The sequence below is a fragment of the Lissotriton vulgaris genome, chromosome 1_2 (genome assembly GCF_964263255.1).
Source record: "Lissotriton vulgaris chromosome 1_2, aLisVul1.2, whole genome shotgun sequence".
Lineage (NCBI taxonomy): Eukaryota > Metazoa > Chordata > Amphibia > Caudata > Salamandridae > Lissotriton > Lissotriton vulgaris.
In genome coordinates this window covers 299192360-299218053 of record NC_141686.1, presented here as the reverse complement: position 1 = coordinate 299218053, position 25694 = coordinate 299192360, and the positions used below count along the sequence as shown (strand labels likewise).

The window sequence follows — 25694 nt, the reverse complement described above, 5'->3', positions numbered from 1 at the left end:
TGTGCCATACCCTCATTAATGGCTGCCTTGTGGACATCACTCCTTCTCCTAGTACTTACACCCCTCTCTCTTTGTGAAAGTTCTGAGCCAGTGTATGTATCATTAATACCTGTCCTGTGCACCCCCCGTGTACTTAGGTGCTGCCTTACCCTGTGTAAGTCCTTGGCCAGTGCTTCGATAACAGCGTCATTGTTCTCTTCAACGAGCCTCTTGAGATTCTGGAGTTGGGACAGTCTATACTCCATGGGTCGGGTCTTGCCTGAGTTGAAGGAAGTCCTGAGACGACCCACATTGTCCTGGGAACCAGGCATACTGAGGAGAGAAAGAGAGCAGAGAGTCAAATACCCCCACTTGTGGGGGCCACCACCATTTGCTACCTGAGGAGAAGACCAATGACAGTTAGAACTGATATGCATTAGGAAAATATAGACCTGTGAGCCTTAGGATGGTCTTTCCCCAAATGTTCGGGTTCCCTTGTCCATTTAATAGGAGGTAAGTTTTGTTTGGGAGCTGGCAGAAATATCATGTTTGGTGTCAAAGAAAATATAATTTTAAATCAATTCTGAAAATGCCACTTTTAGAAAGTTGCCATTTTTTTGTCCTCACTAATTTGTGCCTGCAGCCTTTTTCCTAGGACACATGACTAGATGTAGTTGGCCTTCATGTATTTCTCCCAGACAGCGACACAATAGAGGGACAAGGTGTTGGCAGGATGGGCTATCCAAGGCACGATGGGGGGAGGAGAGATCTGGGAAAGCTCACTGAATGGCCTGTTAACCCCGGTATTTGACTTTAACGGGGCAAAAAGACCAAGGTTTACTCTTGAAGGGTGGTGTGAAGCACAGATCGAGCTCACACAGCACGTGTATCACTAATAAAAATATAATGTCAAAACAGTGTAATAAAAGATATAAAATATAAGATGTGAACCTTGGCTCTCCTACCACCTTCCCAAATGGATTACTACCTACTCACATTTATTGCTCAACTCATTCAGAGTAGAAAAGGAAAGCTGTTCAAGTTTCACTCAAGGAGGTAAGGAGACTTGGACACTTCAGAACACAAATACCCTTTAATTCAAGAATGGCCAGTCAGTTCCTTACTGTATAAAATGAAAGGTACTTTAATATATAAAGAATGAACTGCTACACATATAACAATGAACAAAGAAAACTACAACTCCCTGACTCTCTCCCTATCAGAGATCTGATATCAAACATTATTATGACACTAACGCTGATGTTAGCATAGAGGATCATTAGTAATCACCCACTGACTTTAGACGCACGGAACCTAGACCATCAGATCAGTGTCCATTTCATGTTCACGCAATCGAGTTTCTGAGTGTGGGTGTTTTGAGTGGATCACTGACATAATATCGAATATACAAACAAAGAATTACCAAAATATCAAAGAAAAAATATAGAACGCAAAAATATCGTATTCCTATCTACAAACACGTAAGTACAAAAATATCGAATCAAAAATATAGTTTTAAAAAATATAGTTAGTCAAAATATCGAATTTTTTTAAAGGTCTTAAAAGTTATTTAAAATTAATTAAATAATAAATATAACATTTACTATTCCCACTGCAGAGAGTGCAACAGTAGGGAAAGCGTTGGATAGTGTAGGGGTAAAAATTACTTTCCCCACTCCAGAGAGTGCAACAGTAGGGAAAGCATTGGATAGCCTAGGGATACAAATGACTATTCCCACTCGAGAGAGTGCAACAGTAGGGAAAGCGTTGGATAGCATAGGGGTAAAATTACTATTCCCACTCCAGAGAGTGCAACAGTAGGGAAAGCGTTGGATAGCGTAGGGGTAACAATTACTATTCCCACTCCAGAGAGTGCAACAGTAGGGAAAGCGTTGGATAGCGGAGGGGTAAAAATGACTATTCGATATTAAATTACTTACCTTCAATTCGATATTTTTCACCACTATATTCTGTCCATTCGATATTTTGTCCATTCTATATTTTGACTTCGATATTTTGGTAATTCTATATTTTGGATTTGATATTTTGTCTTGTTACCGTTTTGAGTGTCAGCATGCTTCCCAAACAGAAGAACAAGTTACTTACCTTCAGGTAGATGGAGTTTCTAACATAAACAGCATTACCAAAGGTAAGCAAGTTTTTCTTCTGATAGAGATCTCAGGTTACAGATTGCTCACCTCCTGAATAGATATCACAGCAGCACCTATTCATAAATTCTATGAACGGACTCAACCATAAAGCCCTGCAGGACCGAGTGGGCAAGATGCCCTCTCTTTGAATCTGACTGTCCAGGTAGTAGTGCTCTGTGATAGGTAGGGCTGCCAATGTAGCCCCCTGGAAAATGTCGAGGACATGGACTGAGGCAGTGGGTGGAGCTTTGGCCCTGGAAGTATGAGCACACAGTCCTTCTGAAGGCTGCCAATGTGTAGCAGATCTTAATGCAAAGCACCATCCAGTGGTAGATGGTTCTCCTTTCCACAATCTTGTTTTTTTTACTCCAGAGAACCCCACAAACAGCTTATTGTCCACCTGGTGTTCTTTGATACGATCAATATAAAAGATTAACACTCTCTTGCGGTCAAAACACTGAAGTCTCTCCTCCTCCTTAGAGCACAGTACGCCAGTAAGGTGACGTTTTGACTGACATGGAATGGTGTCACAACATTAGGCAAGACAGCTGACCGTCTACTCAAAGACTAGCTTGTCTTGGATCAAGGAGGTGTTTGAAGGCTTGACACAGAAACCCTGAATCTGAATCACATGCTGCATCAATGTTATGACAACGTGGACCACTGTCTTAAGGGTGAGGAGCTGCAAGGGGCACACCATTGATGAAACCCAAGTTCCACACATTATGGTGTGTGCTATATTTAGTTTTATTAGTAAAACTGCAGGTCTATTCTGTCTCCAGTTGCGCCTCTCTATGCCTTAGCTGACCCTGCTGCAATGCACGTTCCTTTGTCGCTACTAAGGCTACTATGGTTTTTGTGGCTAAGAGGGATTTCATTGAGATCTCGCCTGCCTCACATTTTATGGCTCTACCTCGCCTCTGCCATACATAGGGCTTTATTCAGAAGATTGTGGCCCTTTTCTCCCGCAGTAAAACAAACATAGAACTGTCTCCCCACAGTATTAGAAACTGTCATAGGAATATTGATTGCTCACGGTAAGTGACAAAGGACTCACAGAGCACTTACAAGAAGTTCATTGAAAGTGAAAAAGGGCTCAATGTTCAATAAGCATTCACAAGATTTCTATGGAAAGAAAAAAGGATTTATTGCTCAATGACCTATCTAAGATTGGTTCACAGAGCCCCAAGGTGCGGCCATCTTGTAATGATTTTATTCTAATCTCAACAACAATACAAGCCTTCAAGGCAGTCTTTCTCATGGCCACTCATGTACCTGCCCTATCATAAGTATTCTAAAGCTTAAGCTACATTTCCTCACCCCCTTCACACCTCCTTCTCACTTTCCACTTCTCCCTGTGTGCCGGTTGCAGTGTTATAGTCTGGAGTGATTTCTGTTGCTTGTTTAGTCATGAATCCTAACTCCCAAAGAGCCTTTGAACCAAACTGCAGCTAACCAGCTACATTGCCTATTAAATTATATACCCTCCTAACCTAATAAAAAATGCTTCTAAGAGACTAAAACACAGACTCCACAAATCTTTCCTAGAAACTCTGATCTCTGACACCTAGTTCTGCCCAAAAAAAGGAGTTACAATAAGTGATCTCATCTTCTATACGAAAAGATGAGCGCAACGGTGGAAAGCCATGTCCTCATTTCTTCTAAGAAAACTCCTCATGGTCTAAGTCTCTTGTGGCCGCCTCTCCTGCTTACAAAGCAAATACAACCATCGCCATATATAACAATGGAATTATCCTCATCCAGTCCTCAGAACACAACTTTTCTCTAGGATCAAAAATGTATTGACTAGCAATGATTCCGCCCCTTCGTAAGGTCCTCTTACTTCCTCAGATACGGTTGCTCCTTCCAGCGTTCCCAACCTCTCTCTCCCTCTCTCCTCTATGGTGAATAGCACTCATAACACTAATCAGTCACCTCCCCTGTAGGGTCTCGTTTCCCCTCCAGGAGTCACCAATCCGTTTTTAACCTATACCTCACCGGTACTACTGCAGACACAGAGATACACAACTACGATAACAACACCACTACCCTGATTCTTTCTTTGTCCTCCAAAAACTTGTGTTGATTCTTTTATCCTCCCTCCGACTCTGCCCATGTCCCAATGCAGGATAATTTCAGAGTCTAAACTTGCAAACCCTACTAGCAATATGTCCTTTACGACCCCAGCTCTCCTATTTAGTCAGCCCTCGAGACCTCCCCTTCCCTTTTCCCTCCCCTCCTCAAAGCCTATCCCATCTTCATCCAGTCCTCCACTATGCGAGATCTACGTTACCTGGGGTATTCCTCCCTTCCTGGCTCCCTGATCCAATCCACAACTACTATTTCATACTCTATCCTCATGCGAATGCCTGTGCATTGATATTGCTAGTAACAACCGGCCTTTATGCATGTGCTCTACCGTCCGCCAGGAGATACCGCCACATTCTTAGAACAAATTATGGATATCATCTCAGCCAATCCAGGACGACATGGCACTCATATTTTCCTTGGAGATTTTAACCTCCACGGGAATGACCAGAATCACTCTGCAGTGAACAGCCTTAAAACCTTCCTGGATGGCGTCAATCTGGTCCAAATTTGTAATAGTCCTACACACAATAATGGTTTGACCTTATATCTAATCATATCTAATGCTAATGCCATTCTACTTGAATCTATAGTCCCCTGCAATTGCACTGACCACCACCGCATCACATTCTTCATCACAGAATTGGTGATAATTACTAAGGCTCCACTACAAAAACCTCAAATCTGGGCAAACAGGTTTAAGAAATATAAACCTGAATAATCTTACCGTCTTCAGTAACAACTTCTTCCCCTGCCGGTGGAATAGTCGGATGTCCATGAGCTCACTGACCATTACAATAATACCATGATAAATATCATAGACTCAATTGCTCCCTTCAGTTAAAAAGAGTGTCCACCAAAAACTCCAAACCATGGTACAACAGGAGCCTAAATGCAGACATTTTTATCTGACACTGGCTGAACGTAAGTGGAGGTTTGCGCAATTCCTCGATCACCTGAAGTTCCTGATAGCACTTAGACACACATATAACAAACACATCAGAAGCTTGAAAGCAAACTTCTCCAGAAATCAGTTCGATCAGACCAGAACCCGAGCCAAAAAACTATTCGAGCCAGTCAAACTACAATTGAATAGGCAATCCTCCCATCCTCTTCTGAATCAATTCTTTTTTTTTTTTTAAAGTCTTTTTATTGACAGATTTTTAATTTCGAGAACAGGCAGCAGAGAAATAATGTTAGGCTTCTAGGCATTCCGGAAGGAAGAGAAGGACAGGATGTTAGAGCTTATACAATAGAACTTCTCAAGGGCGCACTCCCTGATTTAAAAGGCTGGGACTGGGAATCAGAGATTCAGCGTGCTCATAGATTCCCATTTACACAGAGGAAGGGGGATGGTTCAAATAAGCCTAGAGCAATCTTAATCTATGTGGGCAACTATTTACTGAGAGAGGAGATAATGGCCAAAGCAAGGCCACAGGCAAAATGTAGATACCAGGAGGTGGAGTTTTTTGCTAGACCAGACTTTTGCCACACAACGGTAGAGCGTAGGTGGAGACTGCGGGAACTAATAGCACCGTTTCAAAGAATTGGTTGTGAGGCATACTTAATGTTCGCCAGTAGATTGAAGGTGGTAAAAGATGGCCAATTTAAAATTTTCCATTCTGAGATTAGAGCGGCTGAATTCTTGGCATGGCTTAAGGAAAGGAATTCACAGAATCACACACACTCGCAGACACAGGCCGATAGGGAACTAGCGGTAGACTTGCTGGCTAAAGGCAGCAGGATATAAAGTTTCTATGTGGCTTTTGGAATTAGAGTAGAAGCATAAGAACAGAGAATTGTACTGTAGTGTAATGTAATTTTGAAGATAGGTATACATAAGTGTGCATTCTTTTTGTCAATAGGCAGGAAGGCAATAGGAGTGGGGGGGGGGGGCGCGGGGCCCAAGCAGACACAGCTGTCACACATAGGTCCTATGGACCTATTTGCCTGTAGGGGGGGTGGGCTAGCCGGGGTGGGGGCTCAGGGTGGGGGACACGGGGGGTGAGGAACACAGAGTAAATTGGAAGTATAGCAGACAGGAAATATTCTGGAACAAGAGGATTAATAAAATGGAAGAAATATTTGTGCTGTATAAAGCCGTGGTCACAATATGCAGTATGTTTTTTTTTTTAAATGAGCAAAATTATGGCTACATTTGTCAAAAATCCAGGATGAGTATTCGAATAATGACGTGGAATGTGTGTGGTCTTAACGATAAGGTAAAAAGACAGAAGGTGGCATTCTTGATCAAAAATTTAAGATTAGACTTCTTAATACTCCAGGAGACCCATATACAGGTGTCCGAAATTAGGCTGCTAGACCAGTTAGGCCTCACTGTCATAGCACACTCTAGGCAGGGAACCAGGAATAGGGGGGTTGCTGTGATGGCAAAGCAAAGAGACATCACTACTAGAAAAAAATGGGAGGATGCTTGGGGTAGATGGGCTTTAGTAGAATGTCTGGTTGGAGAAACATGGGTTACCCTTGGTTCTATTTACGGATCCACAGGAGACGATCCGGAGATCTTTGAAGAAATTGACATCGAGTTGGCGACCTGGGCTCCATTCATACTGATAGGAGGAGATTTCAATATCAATGGAGCAGGGGGATTGGGGTTGGGGCTAGGACCCCCAGTCAAATATAGGGGAAGGAAGAAAAGAGTTTTTAAAGCAATTTATAATTTAGCAAGAAATAATGGACTACTCGATGTATGGGATACCCTTAAGCCAGGCCAAGATGGCTATACATATTACTCAGCACCCCATAGAATAAGTGTGAGACTAGACTATTTTTTAATCAGTAGCCAGGGCATCGATGGGGCAGACATTGAAAGAATACCAAGGATCTTATCGGACCACAACCCCCTTATTGCCACCTTAAAGGGAATGACAGCGGTAAGGAAGGTTTCGGAGTGGACATTTGAAAAGGCATTGCTAGTGGAGGATGCATATATTCAACACATGAAGAGATGGATAACTGAATTCTTGAATATAAATAGGCTTCTGAATCAATTCAATAACCAAACTGCAATGACTTTTCCTCCGTCTTCTTGGAAAAGATAAAAAAAATTGAAACGGAATTGAGGACAGCAATGGAGCAACTTCCAGACTCACCAAATCTTAACCTCCCCACACCTCATATCACTGAGCCCTCACTGCTTTCTGGGCAATCCCCCCAAAATAACGCCTAGTGGCACTCATATAATTCTCAAAATTCTCACTGATCTGAAACCCTCTAACCACTTCAATGATCCCCTACCATCGATTCTCTTCAATTAGTTCAAAGTTTCAAGACTCCCTATCTGGATCAAGATTGTAAATGCCGCATTACAGCAAGGCACCATCGCTGAATGGCTAAAGTCTGGGAAGGTACCTCCTATTTTGAAGAAAGCCATGGCAGACCAGGTGGCCCATAACAACATCCGGCCAATCACTAACATTCCAACCCTGGCGAAGCCCCTGAACAAGTGTGTGCACACTCAACTGGCCAACCACATAGGACATTTACAACTATTAGACCAAATAGGGACATAGCACTGAATCAGCTCTAACGCACATTGTAGACGAAACGCTAAAATTCTGGATGAAAATGATTCCTGCCTTCTTGTTCTCCTAGACCTATCGTATGCTTTTGGCACGGTTAAACATGCCTAGAATTACTTGAAAGTTGGATGGGGTTATCTATGCCTGTCCTGAATTGGTTCACCCACCCTCCTTAACCTGTTCATGCAGTCTCTAACTGAAATTCTGAACCTATCTAACATCCATTATCACATGTATGCCGTCAACACCCAACTCTGCTTGAAAATCTCTTCCCTGATGATATCTGAAAGAGCATAAAGATTCCTATAGAATTTATCATTACTAATGGCAAACCTGCCTTGGGCTTCAGACATAAAACTGCATTAAAAAAATTACATGCAGACAATTGGTGCTGCAAAATAAAAACACGAGGCTTTGATATTCACATGCTTCATTCAGAAGCTTTCTGCATAATAAATTATGTAACCCATGTACAAGTAATTTATAGCTTGACTTAAATGTGTTTAGTTTAGATTTTTGTCCTCAATGTGGAAATGCGATGTTAACTTGCAAAAATTTTAAATGTGTGCATTAATAGAATATTAATTGTATTAGAATTATCACAACAGTTTAAAATGTAGAAATACAGAAACAGCTGGTGATTCAGCTCTTGCTCTAAAAGCTCCAGTTGACTTTCGAGATAATCAAAGGAATCTTTCCCTGTGAAAAACAGAATGCTTGGCATAATTTACAGCATGTAACCTCAGAGCCTTATCCATTTAGTTGCTGGAAATGTTTAAACAAAGCCTCTGTTAATTCTTTGCTTTAGTCAGAATAGAAAACACACGTATTTTAAAAGCGCATTACCATGTTATGTTTAATGTTTCTTGCTTAAATAACATAGTTCTTTTGCAGCTAATGTTATGTGTTTGCTTAAAAATAAAATGTTTTGTTAAAGGAAGGTTAGGAGATGAAGTTATAATAAATAAGATGCAGAATGTGTCGGGGAAGATTTTTCACCTGCCTGATAAATGACATGCGCAGAGCGGAGAGGCGTGGAGGTGTCCCTCTGGATAATGCTGGATTCCAGTTGGATGTAGAAAGAATATGGCACCACATACTCTGTAACATTATTTTTCATATCAATGTATATAAACTCATTCTAGTTTAGGAGTTTCGGAACCCTTGCAGAGACCTTTGCGAGAGACAGTTATATAGATGTGAGGCTGAAGAGGAGTGTCAGACTTCGATGCAGAACTGAAGGGAGAAGAGCAGATATGATTTGCAGATGCAGGGAAGAAGAGGAAAAACCTTGATGGAGGGCAGATCTGAGGCATATGAAGGCAGGGTATATGTATTCTTTGTTCCATTATGAATTTTATTAATATCCCCAAGCTTCCTGATATGACTTAATGGCTTTGCCAAGGCTTATTTTATTTTCTCTATGCTTTATTTCTCTTTATGGGAGATTCTGCAATTATTAGTTATTGATTAAGCTTCATGCTAATCTCAATCTTGTGTTAATTGAACTCTTCATGAGTTCTGACTGACATCATTTGTGCCGGACTTTCTTCGAGTAGGGATTCTTTCCATTATGGAACACACTGTATGCAATTTATGATATGCTCTGTACTAATTTTATTTTTCTATTATCAGTTCTGTAACCTGATTGATACCTGACTAATGAATGAAGAGTCAGTGAATCTTAAATATCAATTAGAAAATAAATTCCTTTAAAACTAGTCACAACTCTCATTATTGGCTAAAATGTTTTTTTTCCATTTGATTATTTGCCCATGTTTATGGAGGAGTTCTTTTGGTAAAAATACAGTGGCAAAGATTCATCACCTTGAGCGAAAACAAGGGTAATGGTAATCAAAGGAAATAGTGCCACATTTCCAAAAATTTCCAAAGAGAGATTACTATGAGAAGTAGCCAAAAAACTGAATTCTTCCTATTGCTCCACCCAATCAGTCTTCTGACATTGGAGAATGGATGAAGCAACTATCAGCTCGTAACTACCTTCCACACATCATTGATTCCAAGAGCTCTTTAGGAATAACCCTTGATAAGAACTTAAATATGAAGGCGCACATCAGTACAGTCACTAAAGGAGCCATCTTCCAAATGAACATCCTAAGGAAACTAAAACCATTCCTCCCCTTCAACGACTTTAAGTAAGTTGTTCAAGCCCTAGTGATTTCCATGTTGGACTATGGAACTGTAACCCTCTGCATCCTACCCAGATCAGCATTGGCTCCTCTTAGGGCCCCTCTTAACTCTGCTGTCAGGCTCATCACAGGATCCAAAAGATACAACCACATCACTCCGGATTTACATGTGCTAAACTGGCTTCAGTATGAGGCACGGATCAGATTCAAAATTGACTGCATGACAAATAAAGCCCTTCACTTCAATACACTGAGGTACATGGCACAAAAACTGGAGCTATCTGAAGGAGGTCGATTGCTTAGAAGCTGTGGCACCCTACAGCCTAAGCCTCAGAAATTCTATAAAAAGAAAACCTACAAGCAAACCTTCTCAGGTATTGCCCCAAGAATCTGGAACTCCCTTCCTCCTCAAATCAGACTAATCCCTTCCACCGTATCATTTAAAAAGAAAGTCAAAATGCTACTCATGAACATATTTTTGCTCTAGACTCACATACTGTACCAGCTGGCTACTGTGGCCACTTCTGATATAACCTTGTAAATTACTGGACTTCTATGCTCATGTATATATGTAGCAGTTGTTTGGGCTCTGAGATGGCCTCCTCCCTCTCTTGGGTCCCTCCCACCCTGCTTCTCTCCTGATTTTGTTATTTGTTTTACTGTTTCTTTCTTTGACCTCTTGTAACGCGCTCTGATACCGACTATATAAATTTTTTCATAAATAAATAAATGGTTAAATAAAAAGAAGGTTAGGGCAGACGTCTTTTGAACAATTTGAAGGACGCACCTGTCCGATCTTATGGTCTGACAATCCAGTAAGAATCGCCGCGTCCTGACTCCCACCAGGTGACTGTTCTATGTACAGTAAGGCCATGATAAGGGGTTTGGTAATTGATGCTGCAGAGGGAGGTAGTGTACTGGGCAGCTAATTGGCCTTGACCACAGCGGCGATAGGCTCCACAGGCTCGACTGTGAAACTGCTGGGCACCTTGTTGAGGTTGGATTGGCTGATGGAACAGGATGCCACTGAAGGGCCGTAAAAGGAGCAAAAGGGCTTATGCAGGTGGCAAAGTAGGGCAGATTAGCCCTAGGAGAGTACGGTAGCTGTACTCTCTTTGAACGGCTATATTGTGAAGAATGCTTTTTCCCCAAACAGGCGAGTCCCATCAAAGGTTATGTCCATGAGGGACAACTGGACATCGCCTGAAAAACCAGTTGACTACAGTTGAGCGTGCCGGTGAATGGAGACACTAGTGCCGAAAGCCTGCCTGATGGTATCGGTTGTGTCCAAGCCACAACGAATTGTGAACTTGGCCTCAGTACTGCTGAAAAAGTTTCCCATCCAGTCTGACGCCTTAGGGATATTCAAAAGGTGAGGAATCTGAAAGTAGAAATCTCTCCTAGAAGCCCTTTTCACAGTCTCGTAAAGATAATACTCCAAAAGGCTAATAGTAGACATTCCTACTCTCAAATTCAAAGCTAACTCTTATGTTTGCACAGCAATGGTTTACATTTTACTAGGAGTTTTACAAGGTTTCAGAGAACCTACCTCTAAACCTCTCAGGTCCAAGTCAATACACATCCTGCCCAAAATGGCTAAAAGAGACAACACAAATCCTGGAAAACATTAGTGGTCACAACTCCACGTCTGCCTACATCTCTGTTCTAGCCTCAGTTGCATCACCTACTCCAGCCCTCCTGCCTCCATCAACTGCAGGTTCTTCCTATGTCTGCTCCCCCTTTCTCCAAGATGGTGGCCAATTCCCATGGCACCTGCTGACCTCTTCATTTATTTATTTATTTTATTTTGTGTTTTATAGAGCGCGAACATGACCCATGAGGGTTTCAGAGCGCTTTACATGGCATAGATTGTTGTACAAGCAAGATCAACATGTATGGTTACAATCACCGTCAGAGTCAGTAAGAAAAACAAAGGTTCCATATGTTCTCGTAGTGGGGAGTTATATGGGAAAGCGGTAGTCATAGAATAGTCCAGCACAATGAGGTGGTTGAGGGCTGGCCTTAGGAGAGGAATTTACACATGAGGAAGGTTTTGGTCTCATTTTTGAAGCGTGCTAGAGAAGGGATTTTCCTGATGGAAGGTGGGAGAGAGTTCATAAAATGACTGCAGATGTAGGTGAACAGCTGCAGTGCCCAGCCCTTCTACTGCCCTTGCGTCCACAAGCTTTTGTGAAATGAGCGCTGGTGTAAACGACATGTGCTCCACCAACCCCATTCCCCTGCCATAAAATCAAAGGGAATGCAATCCCACTGCTGTCCTAGTGCTGCCTGCTGGAAAAAATAAAGACTACCTGGAAGCACTGTGCATGCAAACTTAAAGGCACTTATCACTTGCTTTGTTCACATTAACTACTCACCATAATGCTACATTAAATAACACATTCTTATTCCAGAGCAGAGACTTTTTTAGTAACACATGACACCAAACACATATCACACTAATCGAAAGCATTCTACACCAGACACACCTTCATACTCTGCACACAAAGCGCTTTAGAGCAAACACAAGCCAGGCCTGCTGATTCTTTCATTATTTGTTGTAGATGTAATTATTATATTTGTCTAAACATCTTTAGTTTGCTGAAGTAGCAGTGAACATAAGGATACAACTTATGACTCATAAGGCCTGAGCATTCCTTCATAGATTATGAGTTTTCTCAGATTTGTGTATTTTCAAGCCTCAGGGTGTGAACAGATGCATCTTGTAAACATTATTGAATGCTAAGACTGAATTTAATGAGATTACAGAATTAGCAAGGTGCCTAACCAGCCACCCCGGATCCTACAGCGTCTGAGGGAAGCCAATGGCAGTTGAAGGCATCCTGCTAGGATCCAAGAGCAGGGTTGCAAGTATACGTCAGGAAAGATACAAGTGAGTGTAAAATCCAAGGGGTTTATTTAGAAGCCTCTGGCACCGCTTATGAGTAACTCTTTTTTAATGCACTGGCAGCGCAGCGTGCAGACTCATATCTACGCGGCAACGCAACGCCACACTGCATGGCTTTTCATGGCCTCGTAGATATGGTGTAAGGCAACGCAGCGCTAGTTGCTGCGTTGTCTCACACTATTTCCCAGAGAGACGTGCCTTGTGTGTTGCGGTGGGTGTTCCCACACAATGCCCAGGGATTTTGACACATTCCCAGATTTACAACATAGCGTACATCTGGGAATTCATCAAAACCATGTGCTCCCCAGGAGTGGTGGAATGAGAAGAAATAATTGTATTTCTCCTTGTTATATTTTTCTTTCCATGTGTGCTGCAATCTGCAGCACACATAGAAAGAGAAAAACGCTTCCATAGATTGGTTTTTGTGCAGGAAGGTGCACAAAAACAATTGTTCTTAATACGCAGACACCATGATGCATGGGTGCCTAAGTTGGGGCAAAGCAGCCATTTGTGCGGAGGCGCCATGAGAGAGGACAGGAATGCGAGGTGGCAGTCCCCGGGGCTTGTGGGGGCATTGGCGCAGCTCCACGATTAATAAAAGTTAAAGCCCCAGGGATGTGCGACCCCTGGGGCTGCAAGGGGGTCAGAGAGGCCCCCCATATTTTATCATTAAAGATGCCCCATGAGGTGGTGGTCCCTGGGGCACGGGGGTGCTGTGCGGGCACCCCTGCATCATTTAATTAAAAAACCCAGGGAAGGTGTTGGTCACCGGGGTTAAATTAATCTCTAAGAGGGGGTCCTAGGCGCCCCCTCCTTTTTTTTAACATGTCCACTGGATTTGGCCCGCCCGGGGTCTGCTTTCAAAAGACTTGCACAAGCCCGTACACCTTTTTTGTTCATTATGCTGCGGAAATGCTTTTCCCATGGGGTCTCTGTGGGACACCCCCACCATATCTGGAGAGTCAAGGTATTCCTACCCTCCTCCTTTTCTATTTTTAACATTTTTTGTGGAACTTGGCATCAAGCCGAGCCCCAAGATGGCTGCTAACACTTTCTGGTTAAAGTGTTGGCAGCAGGTGCAGCCTGTGCAGGTAAGAGCGGTGGGCCAGGTTGGGGAGGGGATTCGACAGACGATCACAAGGGAAAATTAACGAAATAATTATTGTCCCCCAATGGTCGTCTGTCAAAATAACCCCCACCCACCCTGCACCACCGCCCCACCGCTCTAACCTGCATGGGCCGCTGCTGGTTGGCGGGCAATCAAATTCCAGTAGGGGCTCAGTAGGCTGTTGGGTTCCAGATATCTACATTTTTTAAACTTAAATATCATTAAAAATACTGAACGGATTTATTCCAAATCACAAAAAACAAGCGTTCTGGAACAAGATCTAGTTTTTTTGCAAATTTGAAGTTCGTTCAGAAGTTCGTGCTGTAGTAGTGTTAACAAAATGAAGAATCCCTATAGACATAATATGGGAAAAATGCATTTTGGAACCTCCTTTTCTTCTCGGCCCCCGCTCAACGAATCACCCTGAAACTTTCAACACCTCAGCTGAACTAAAACGGGGAAGTTTTATGAAATTTCTGTGAAGATTCGTCAAGCGGCGCTAAAGTTATTCACAAAAACAAAACATGCTTGTCTTATGGAAACTTTGGTCCTAACTATAACTACCTATGTATTTGTATATATATATATATATATATATATATATATATATATATATATATTGTGGTCAAGGCTTGACTACTTGGCTGAATCTGAAAGGCACCTATCCGATTTTTCTTGCTACATAAAATCTACTAATAAGTAAATGCGCAAATGTGAAGAAAAGATGCGCAAGAAAATTCACAGTTGGCAGAGGAATGGACTTTTAACCAAAGAGGAATCGAAATTTCTAAATGTAGAACATCCAATCACGCCGATTCTCTACTTTCTACCGAAAGTCCATAAGTTGGTTACTCCGGTTCCTGCTCGACCAATTATCTCAGTGCAAGGAAGCATGAACGAGAATCTCTCCAAATATGTCGATTTCTTTCTCCAGCCCCATGTTACATGTTTACTTTCCTATCTGAAAGACACTACTGACTTTCTGAACAAAATCAAAAATGTGAATTGGTGTCATTATTTATTGATTGTTATGGATATAGAATCTCTCTATACCAGTATCAACCATCAGCATGGTATTAAGGCAACTGGGTATTTTTTAAACAGCCGTGATGTCACTTTAAGAGAGCAGAACAAAATGCTGTTAGAGATACTTAAAATTTGCGTCAAAACTAACTTCTTCCAATTTCAAAATGAGATCTTCCAGCAGTTGCATGCGGTGGCGATGGGCTCGTGCTTCTCCCCCAGCTATTCCTGCTTGCATGTTGGCTTGTGGGAGGGGCATGTGCTCAGAGCCGCCCATCACCACTGGTGGAAGCATATTATTCACTACTGGCGTTATATTGATGACGTTTGTATTATTTGGAAGGGGTCAAAGGAGGAAGCATCAGCTTTGTAAGTGACATCAATGTTAATGATCTTAATTTAAGATTTACGGCATCTATCAACAATTTTTGGACGTTCAAATGTTTGTTGAGGATGATGTTCTGCAAACTATATTACATTGCAAGTCAACTGCAGGCAATTCTATTCTCCATGCCCAGAGTTCTCATCCTAGCTATACTATCAACAGCATTCCGTACGGTGAATTCATTCGAATTCGCCATATTTGTAATTGTGAATCAGTTGCTGACAAATGTCTAGCAGAAACTTTTGAGAGATTTCTTAAAAGAGGCTATAAGACGAAGATATTAGATCAAGGCCTGCTCAAGGCCAAAGGTAGACACAGGGATGAGTTACTACAGTCAAGTCTCAGGACAGGGACTGTCCAGAAGCAAGAATGTCCAGTTTACCTGATAACTACTTTTTGTACCCAAGAAAAATCCATTTGTCGTATAATCTGTTCTGAATGGCCGATCATCATGACCGACAATATCTTGGGTCCTATCATGCGTAGTCAGCCAGCAATTGCCTTCAGAAGGGACCCCTCGATTCGGGATGCCCTGGATAGACCAATCCCAGAGGTATTACCTAAAAAATCATGGTTGTCCAAAATGGGTTTCTTTAAATGCACATCCTGCCGTGCTTGCACATTTACAAAGAACGGTACTTACTATACTACAGCTTTCAGTGAGAAGAAGATCGCAATACAGGAACATCTGACATGTCGTTCTGATTATGTCATTTATAAACTCAAATGCACGTACAATCTTGAGTATATAGGCAGCGCAAAGCTCCCCGTTTATAAACGCATCTTGCAGCACGTTAGGGCCATTGTTAATTCAGACAATAACTATCCAGTTTAGCTGATGGTGCCGGTGCTATTCTTGGATGCCTCTTGATAATCGCTGTAGCGTTCTGATGAGCGGATGTTTTTAACCTTCTATGCTGCATGACTACGATGTGGCATTGAACAATATTAAAGCTGCTAAACTGCCAATTTTTAAAACGGGCTTATTGTGATTTGCACTGTGGGTTAAATACTTTAATTGTACCTTACACCTTCCTGCCAGCGCCCCGTTCCACCGCGGGATCTCCCGTTTGTTGTGGAGGGCGCCGGCGAATAGCCTGTCTCCCGCCTGATTGGCTGCTTGGGTCACGAGGGCTTCGCCTTTCAGTTCCTCCCCTATTTAACCCGATATGTCTCCCTCCGCGATCAACAGACGCAATCAGCCTGCGCGCGCCAAAGTCGCGCCTAAGTCCAGCCCGTCTGCGCCCGTCCGCGCTGGGGACACGCTGGGGGCTGCAGGAGAGGCTGCTATGCTGCGAGTTCCTCAAGTAAGTTGTAGCTACTCTTGGCAGGATCTTACCGCATTGAAACCCGCTAAACTCCCCTGCCACCATACATTCCCCCCTGAGACCTTGCGGGGTTCCCTTCACTGTGGCTGCTTCTCGGGCCTAACAGAGTCCCTATCTTCTGAAACACCTCGCATGCGTTTTTCCACCACTCCGCAGTCCCGTAATATCATTACCGAAGGGGGTTTCCTTATCAATGCCAGATCGCTGGTAAAGAATAACGTTGCCTTCAGCGAGTTTGTTGCGGTTAGGATGCCCTCATGGGTATTTATTACAGAGACATGGGCCTCTGCCTCTTCGGGCCCTGAACTGGCCAACGCTGTCCCAGAGGGCTATGCGTTGGCCAGATTGGATAGAGTTGGTCGGAGAGGGGGAGGTTTGGGGATCCTCTATAAGAAGTCTGTCATCTGCCGTATTGAAACCCTTTCCTTACCCTTTGGACCCCTGTCAGGTCATTTTCTACTCCCTAAACTCCCTCCCATCGGTCTCCTTCTCAGGCCTCCTGATCTATAGGCCCCCGGGCCCTAGATCCGGATTTTGCCTCAAGCTACTACTCAATATCCCAGAGCCTTATTTTGGGAGGTCAAATTTGACAATCATGGGTGATCTGAACTTCCATTAGGATGATATAGGCTCTAGCGATACTGGTTGCTTGGTGGACTCTCTAGCAGCTTATGGCTTTCTACAACTGGTGGACAGCCCTACCCATCAGGTGGGCCACATACTGGATGGGGTTTTTTCTAACGATCCCAGACTTAAAACGGGTCCTCCCATCCCCCTGGTGTGGTCAGATCACTTGGCTGTTCCTTTGGAATTAATATCTTCCTCCTCCTCCAGGATATTGGATATTATGTCCCCTTAGGAGAAAGGAACCCAAGCAGAACTATAGGAACATCACCAATGACACCTTGGCCCTTCTTATGGCCTTCAACGGAATGACTCCTGGGACGGAGGCCCATGAGGCCGCGGTAGGCCTATCTGATGCGGTCGCTAGAGCGGTGGATCTTATAGCCCCTGCCTCGTATGGTTACTCTGCCAGAAGACGACCCTCGGCTCCATGGTTCTCAGAGACACTCAGGCTTCTTAGGCAGGACTGTAGGAGGCAGGAGAGGCTTTGGCGAACTAGCTGGGATTACAGAGAAAGGGATAAGCACAAGATTCTGTTAAGTGATTATAAAAGGAAAATAATTGAGGAAAAACAGGCCTATTTTTCCAATCTAACGGCTTCCCTCACTTCCTCAAGGGAACTGTTCAAGATCGTTGATTCCCTCTGCTCCTTACAGACTCCTGACCCGGTTAAAGGGTCTCAAGAACTGTGCAATAAGTTCTCACTATTTTTTCACACAAAAATAGCGGATATTTATGCCTCCCTGGAATCTCAAAGGGACCTATTGTGTCCTTCTCCTCCTGTAACTCCATTGCCCTCGGACTGCCGGCCCAATGACTCAGGAAGCATTCTGGCCAATTTTCCCCCTCTCACACTCCAGCAGCTAGATTTGCTCCTGAATAGGATTAAATCTGGCTCGCCCCTGTTCCCCTGCCCCCTTAGGATCCTCAAGGATTGTAGGGAAGTTTTATTGCCCTTCTATCTTGAAGTGATGAACCTTGCCATTACAGAAGGCATCTTTCCAGTGCCCTGGAAAAAAACAGTGGTTAAGCCCCTGCTGAAAAAGCCGTCACTAGATCCAGGGATAATGAAAAATTTCCGTCCAATATCACTGTTGCCGGCCCCAGCAAAGATGTTAGAGATCCATCTTAACTTACATCTGACTGCCTTTCATGACACCTCTGGCTTTCTGGACTCATCTCAGCATATGTTCCGGAAGCACCATAGTACGGAGTCGGCTCTTACTGTGGTTGTAAACCATATCCGTACAAAGGTTGATGAGGGGCAGACCACTTTTTTTGGTGCTGCTAGATCTGACAGCAGCTTTCGATACCCTATCTCCCTCCATTTTAACATCGCGTCTTAGGGAGATGGGGGTAGAGGGCTCTGCACTTAGTCTACTGTCATCTTTCCTTAATCAGAGAGAGCAGAAGGTCAAGCTAGGAGAATTTGTATCCCCTCCCAAACCTGTGCATTGTGGGGTACCGCAGGGATCGGCTCTAAGCCCCACTCTTTTCAACATATATGTGGCCCCACTCGCCAGGCTGGTAAGATCTTTTGAGATGGAGATGGTGTCATACGCCGATGACACCCAAATCCTGGTCTCCCTCTCCCACTCGGTGAGTACCTCCGTTCTCAGTTTTAGGAACTGCATGGAGGCAGTTTCACAGTGGATGATCTGTAATTCACTAAAACTGAACGGAGAGAAAACCGAAGTCTTGATCTTTGGTGGAGACCAGGATGCCTGGTCAACTGACTGGTGGCCCCCTTCCCTTGGAGAGTGTCCGCGTCCCACTAAATCCGCTCGGTATCTGGGCGTGTTGATTGACACTTCTCTTGCTATGGACCAGCAGGTAAATAGAACAGTCTCTACCTGCTGGGGTGTCATCAAGACCCTGAGGAAAATCACTCACTACCTCTCTCTGAAAGCCCGGAAACAGACTGTAGTGGCCCTAGTCACGTTCCGGTTAGATTACTGTAATGCACTCTACTCGGTTATCAACCTAGCCCTAATACAACGCCTGCAGGCTGTACAGAATGCGGCAGCTCATCTGCCACCTTAGCCAGGAAGAGTCTGCATTGGCTCCCAATTCAGGCTAGGATCTCTCTCAAGATCCTATGCATTGTTTATGGGGCGATATGTGGTGACGGCTCGGAAGACATACGGTCTCTCCTGGTCCCCTACACTCCCCGTAGAGACCTACGCTCCTCTAGTAAAAATCTCCTGACTGTACCCTGGGCGCGGAAAGTCAGGTGGGGCGGAAGGGCCTTTTCCGTTCTGGCCCGAGGCTGTGGAACACTCTCCCTCTGGAATTAAAAGTACAACCGTCTATTGGTTCTTTTAGGAAGGCATTAAAAACATGGCTTTTCGCATAGGCTTATCTGTAAGCTGGTTTCCGGTACATATGTTTTCTTTTATTTCTGTTAGGTGCCTTGATGCCCATGGGCTAAGTCTGCGCAATACAAGATGTCCTTCATTCATTCATTCATTCAGTGGCCAGACATTTCAAGTCCATACATGGCAACAAACTTAAGGACTTGAAATATACTGTCTTGGGCTCAGTTCCTAACCCCGGACGGGGCGGGAACCGTGAAAAGTTACTCAGACAGAAGGAAACCCATTTTATTTTAGCCCTTGATACCAGAGTTCCTAATGGGCTTCATATTATTGAGGACCTCCACAATTTTTTATGATCCTTTGTAGTTTGTCTAACTGATAGGTAACAACAACATGTATAGACTTCAATTTGCACTTTTTTCTATTAGATGTAACAGTATTAGTTCCTATGAAATATAGATGACTTTCGCTTGAGCTTTTCAGATGTTTTGAATATGTATTTATGAGGTTTATCTTATAAGAGCCTCCGCTGTGATGCTATGCCGTATATTTGCTTTTTTTGCACATTAGTCACTTTACACAGCACTTTTTGCACCTTTTAGGCTGGCTTAGTTCAGCTTTGCATTTAATTTTTCTTAACCTGTACCTGCAACTAGGATAAAATTTGAGCCTTTCTACAATCAGATATTTGTATACATATATATGTGCTGTTTTTTTAATTGTGTCCGATATTAATGCACTTGCACTTTATGAAGACATTGTTTCAAAGTGATATTTTGTACATTTGATTATTCTGATTAGTGCATTTTGCAGGTTTTCTATTCTAGTTGCAGTATAGCTCTGCCATATATTTTTGTACATGATGCATCATTTTTAAATTATTGATATTTGTGGGCACTTGCCATGATTCAATTTTTTTTTCCAGTGCTAGTAGTTGTTGGTTTTTCAATGTGCAATATTGATTAAATTTTGCAATGTTGCTTTTAAATCATGTACATTTGCACAATTGTTCGACTTCAATGCACTATGGGCCCGATTCACAGAACTAACTTAAGACAAAATCCTAAACTTACTACTTTTGGTATTCACAGAAGTTAGGATTTTGTCTTAAATTTGTCTTAAGTCAGACTTAAGACAAACTTAAGACAAAATCCTAACTTAAGTCTGTCTTAAGTCTGTTTTAAGTCTGTCTTAAGACAAACTTAAGACAAACTCCTAAATTCTGTGAATACCAAAAATAGTAAGTTTAGGATTTTGTCTTAAGTTAGTTCTGTGAATCGGGCCCTATGTATTTATTTATTTGCGGGCCAGAGCTAAAAAAGCCTTAGAACAAATTTACTGCATATTTACACAATGTTTGCCAACGTCTGCTGTCTGTGTTTATTATTTGCACATTCTTGCCGGTCAGTTAATTTTTTAGAGCTGGTTGGGCTTTTAATGCACTTTAAATACGCTGTGTCTTTTGTGGCGCGTCATGTGATTGAGCTCCTTTGTGGAGTGAAACGCCTCATGGAAGACACCCGTCTTATAATGCCAAATTAAAACTTTGCACTACTTGCACTTTATTTCCTGTGTTGGTCTGTGATTTTAAAGGAATATATAAGAGGTCTGCACCTGAAAATCTTCCGCCTAGCATCAGGCGGTCAGGAGGTTTATTATATATATATACATATGTATATTATCTTCTGGCGGCCGCCAGTAGATAGTTATCAGTTCAGTTTTTAACGTCTTTATTTCGATTTTTCATCATAAAAGACACACATATACACAAAATTACATTAAATACAATTAGTGCGACAAAGTCATAAAGTCATAAATATTTAAATACACATACTAAACAAATCAAAAAGAAACAAGACAAGAAAAATTAAGACAAGACAAATGTAGTTAAAAATCTCAATTAAACATGCATGTAAAGACGTCAAGAGGAATTGTAAAAACATTTGAGCATATATAAAAAATAGCAGATCGTCAATACTAATAAAGTCATAGGCCAAAAAATCAATGGGAAAACACAGTATACAAGTTATTTAGGTCATGATACTATGAACTGACTGACTTAATCCTTATCAGCCAAGCCCACCCAAGGAATTTGGCCAATCCTATGGTTAGCCATTCAGAGGTGTTAGTTCTCAAGATGTACAGTGCTTCACTACTCACTCGGGTGTTTAGTCTAGTACATATAGGTTTCAGCCACTTATTACGTGGTTCACAATAAGCAGTACAGACAAATAAAAAATGACCTAGTGTTTCTTTGCAAACGGTACAACAGGGACAGAAGCTTGACTCCAACCTCTGCCAGCCGCTAGTAAAAGCCCTCAGAGGCAGTGTACCTACACGGAACTGATGGTATAGTTTCCTATCTAATGTTTTAAGGATAACATCCCAGTATACTTCTTTGTTAGGTACTGCTTTGTGGAGCAAAAACTGGCCTGTCAAATTCATTTTCTCAGAAAGTGCCACATGTTCCGTTTTTACCATGGACCAGAAAAGAAGTTTAAATTCATTCTTGGTAGGGAAGGTTTGAGAACCCGGCTCTGACCAAAGCAAGGGTAGACCCATTTCGGTAAGAGTGTTCTTAATTAGCTTTAGCCACGGTATGTCACCTGCCCCTTGTTGCATTCTCACATCCTGTAATTCACAGGCAAACATGGCCAGTTCCGGGGTGGACCATATGCGTCTCCATAACGCCACCATCCTGTAGAGGGCCTGGTGTTTAATGGTATGCATGCCCATGTCCATCAAAAGTGGAAGGACTGGTGTTGAGGGTGGGAGACTAACTAAGTTTCGAAGAAATTTATTCTGGATCCTATCCAGGACAGCCAGGTCCACACATCCCCAAATATCAGCCCCATATAATATGGCTGAGCTGATTTTAGCACTATAAATTTTAAGTGCGGGCAGTACTCTTTTAGTCAGGGAACACCGCTGCTCTTTTACTAGACAACCAGTCAAGCGGGCAAATTTCAGACAGAGTGCCGCTACTTGATCTTTCCATTGCAGCCTATAATCCAAAGTAACACCAAGATAAGTCATTACATCAACCTGCTCCAGTCTAGACCCATTCATTAAAACATGGCCCCTCAGTGGCTTTTTCTTAGTCAGGACCATGAACTTGGTTTTATTAATATTGATCTCAAGATCGTTCATATTGCAAAAGTCCATGAATTTATTTATTGCTGCCTGTAAACCCTTCTGTGTTTTGGCCAATATGAGAGTATCATCTGCAAAAATTAAAAGAGGGAATTTGGTCCCCCCCAGTGAAGGAGCATCAGTGGGGGTATCTGAGAGGAACTTAACCACCTGATTAATGAAGAGTACAAATAGGGTGGGGGCCAGGACACAACCCTGCCTCACACCGCGGGTCACGGGGAAGGATTCGGTAACCTGGCCCTGACGACCCCATCTGACTCTTGCAAAGTTACCCTCATGCATCCTAATGGTAAGTTCTAATAATGCAATAGGGACCCCCATCCTTCTCAATGCTGCCCACATCTTCCCTCTGGGAACCAGATTAAACGCTGATTTGAGATCCACAAATGCAGCGAAGATCTTCCCGTCTCTCAATAACACAGTTTTCCAATAAATCATGACAAATCTTAATATCTGATCAACTGTGCTAATGTGTGCTCTAAAACCCGCCTGCATTGGAGACAGAATATCTACTTCTGACATCCACATATGGATTTTCCCTAACAGCATTCTGGCTATTACTTTTTGTAGGGCATCGATGAGGCTGATGGGGCGGTAGTTTCCCGCATCAGATCTATCCCCTTTTTTGTGCACTGGCAAAATCTCAGCCCCTTTCCAGGAGTTTGGGATCCTAGTCCCTCTAGCTATAGCATTTGCTAAGATTAATATGTACGGGACCCAGTGTGTTTGATCGTATTTGAAGAGGTCCGCAGGGATGCAGTCCATGCCGGGGGCTTTGCCATTCTGCACTTGTTTAAGAGCAGAAATAGCTTCTGCTTCAGTGAAAACAATGTGATCAAGTGAGGACGCCTCAGACTGCACACTGGCATCTTCCCTAATAGTAGTAAGGGAGATCCGTTCCGTGTGGCTGAACTGTGCCTCATAATGCTTGACCCATTGCTCTGCAGGGACGTGGTTTACTGGAGTATGTAGTTCCCCCGCCCCTCCCCATTTCACAACCTCCCAAAATTTTTGTTGGTTAGATGAGGTGCTTGCCTGGTATAAATCTAACCAACGCTGATCATCCCATTTGATTTTTGCCTCTTTTAATGCTTTCTTATAATTCACCCTAGCTATCCTTATATCCGGACATGATTTGGATTTGATAGCCCTTAACAGAGAGCTGTGGGCAATACTACAGGTCTTATCATACCATTTCAACCTAGATTGTGCTGGGACATTATTTCCTCCTTTTACGGGTTTGATAAAAAAAGACTTAATTTTACTAAAAAGAGACTCATGAATTGTCCCGATTTGGTCGAGTGGGGTTCCAGCCTCAAGTATGGGTACCATCTGTTTTGTAGCCGCTAGGACCTCCATGGCAATCCTGCTAATAATAGCAGTATTGTCTTGGAGCCCAGCCCATCTTACCCTTCTGCAATCATTTGTGAGACCAGCATCTGCTGTATCAATATTTGTTGCAGAATTCATGCGGAGGCCCTCATACACTGATAATTTTATTACCAGGGGGTTATGATCACTCTCAGATCTAGTGACTATTTCCATGTCCACCAATATTTTCCAAAACTCTATCTTTAACAAAAAATAATCAATGCGGCTCGAGTTTAGGGAATTATCAAATGTAACTTTTCCCATCGGGTCTGATTTGGTCCTTCCGTTCGCTGCACGTAAGTCCCATTCAAGGCAAAGACCCAACCACTGCATAACTGCCTCCGTGACTTTTTTAATTGGAGGAATGGTCAAAGGGGGAATATTCCAAATCTGATCAATTTCCCCATATCCCCCGCTATCAAGATTAGGAAACGGTTCGAAGCAACAGTTGAAATCACCTGCCACCATGACACATTTGTCACTACTAATGTTATTCAATAGGGAGTCAAGTTCAGCTACCACTCCCGCAGGCTTCCCCCCTGGTAGCCCTCTAGCATATATGTTGAACAAACAGAGGTCCTGGTTGTTTTTACCGGTTAATTTCAACGCTAGGATGTCATTACTCAGAGTAGGGAGTTCTGTGATAGTAATGGCTAAGGATTGTCTAATCCAAATAACTAGACCTCCTGAGGGGCGACCCTTCGGTCCTTTACTAGCTGATTGTAGTAATTAAGGTAGCCAACCCGATAAATAGCATCGGTTGACCAACTTTCCTGCAGAATAATTACATCATGTAAATCCACAAAGGAGCCCCAATCGGCCTCTGACGCTTTCCCCTTTAAGCCCGCTATATTCCAAGACAAGACTGCGAGGGTGTAAGTTGTTTTCTCTACCATCTTGGCGGTTGGGTTGACGACAGCCTTGGTGATCGTCTGTCTAGGGGTACCTGACAAGGATGTTTCCCTTATTTCCACCCTCTGTGGATTTGCGCTAGACACAGGGACAGTCTCTACCCCAGGGACACTCACATTATTTAAAGAGCAAGTTACTACAGCACTAGAACGCCCAGTAATCGATTGTTCTACATCATGTCAATCCACACCTTCCAGACCGGAAAGGGGAGCAAACCGGTTCGCAAGGTGGGGATAGAACATTGGATAGAGCGGAGTGTCAAAATGGAATCTCCCTCTAGACCTGTCCCTTCTTGAGTAATGAAGCGGAGTGTGGGATCTATTTGCATATAAAGCTGGATAAAAATAATGCAATAGTAGAGTTTGTACATCCCCAACTCTACCGAATCTTGGTTCCCTGCAAATGTATTCGGCAACCCAAGGCTCTCTAAAGCTAACCACCACACAATCCCCCTCAAGATCTTTCTTACCAAAACCTATCCAATCCACCCTCCTTACATTAAGTATTTCAGGATTTAGGTTAGGAGGGAGTGGCCGGTTTTTATTAAGCCAGAATGTAACCTTATTGTAAAGATCCTTGTGTGTTTCCCTCTTGCCATCTACAAGCGGAGCCACGCCAGTTAAAACAATTGTATAAGGCACTGACTCCGGTG

General features: G+C 43.0%; 1 protein-coding gene across 1 annotated transcript in view; it reads right to left on the bottom strand.

Moving 5' to 3' along the window:
* The window catches only part of LOC147736545 (aldehyde dehydrogenase family 3 member B1-like), a 197903-nt gene that overhangs the window by 113511 nt on the left and 58698 nt on the right, over positions 1 to 25694 (bottom strand). Inside the window, exon 3 of the mRNA XM_086953293.1 lies at positions 150 to 312. Within this exon, the coding sequence (XP_086809419.1) occupies positions 150 to 312 (163 nt within the window). The remainder of the gene's footprint in view (positions 1 to 149; positions 313 to 25694) is intronic.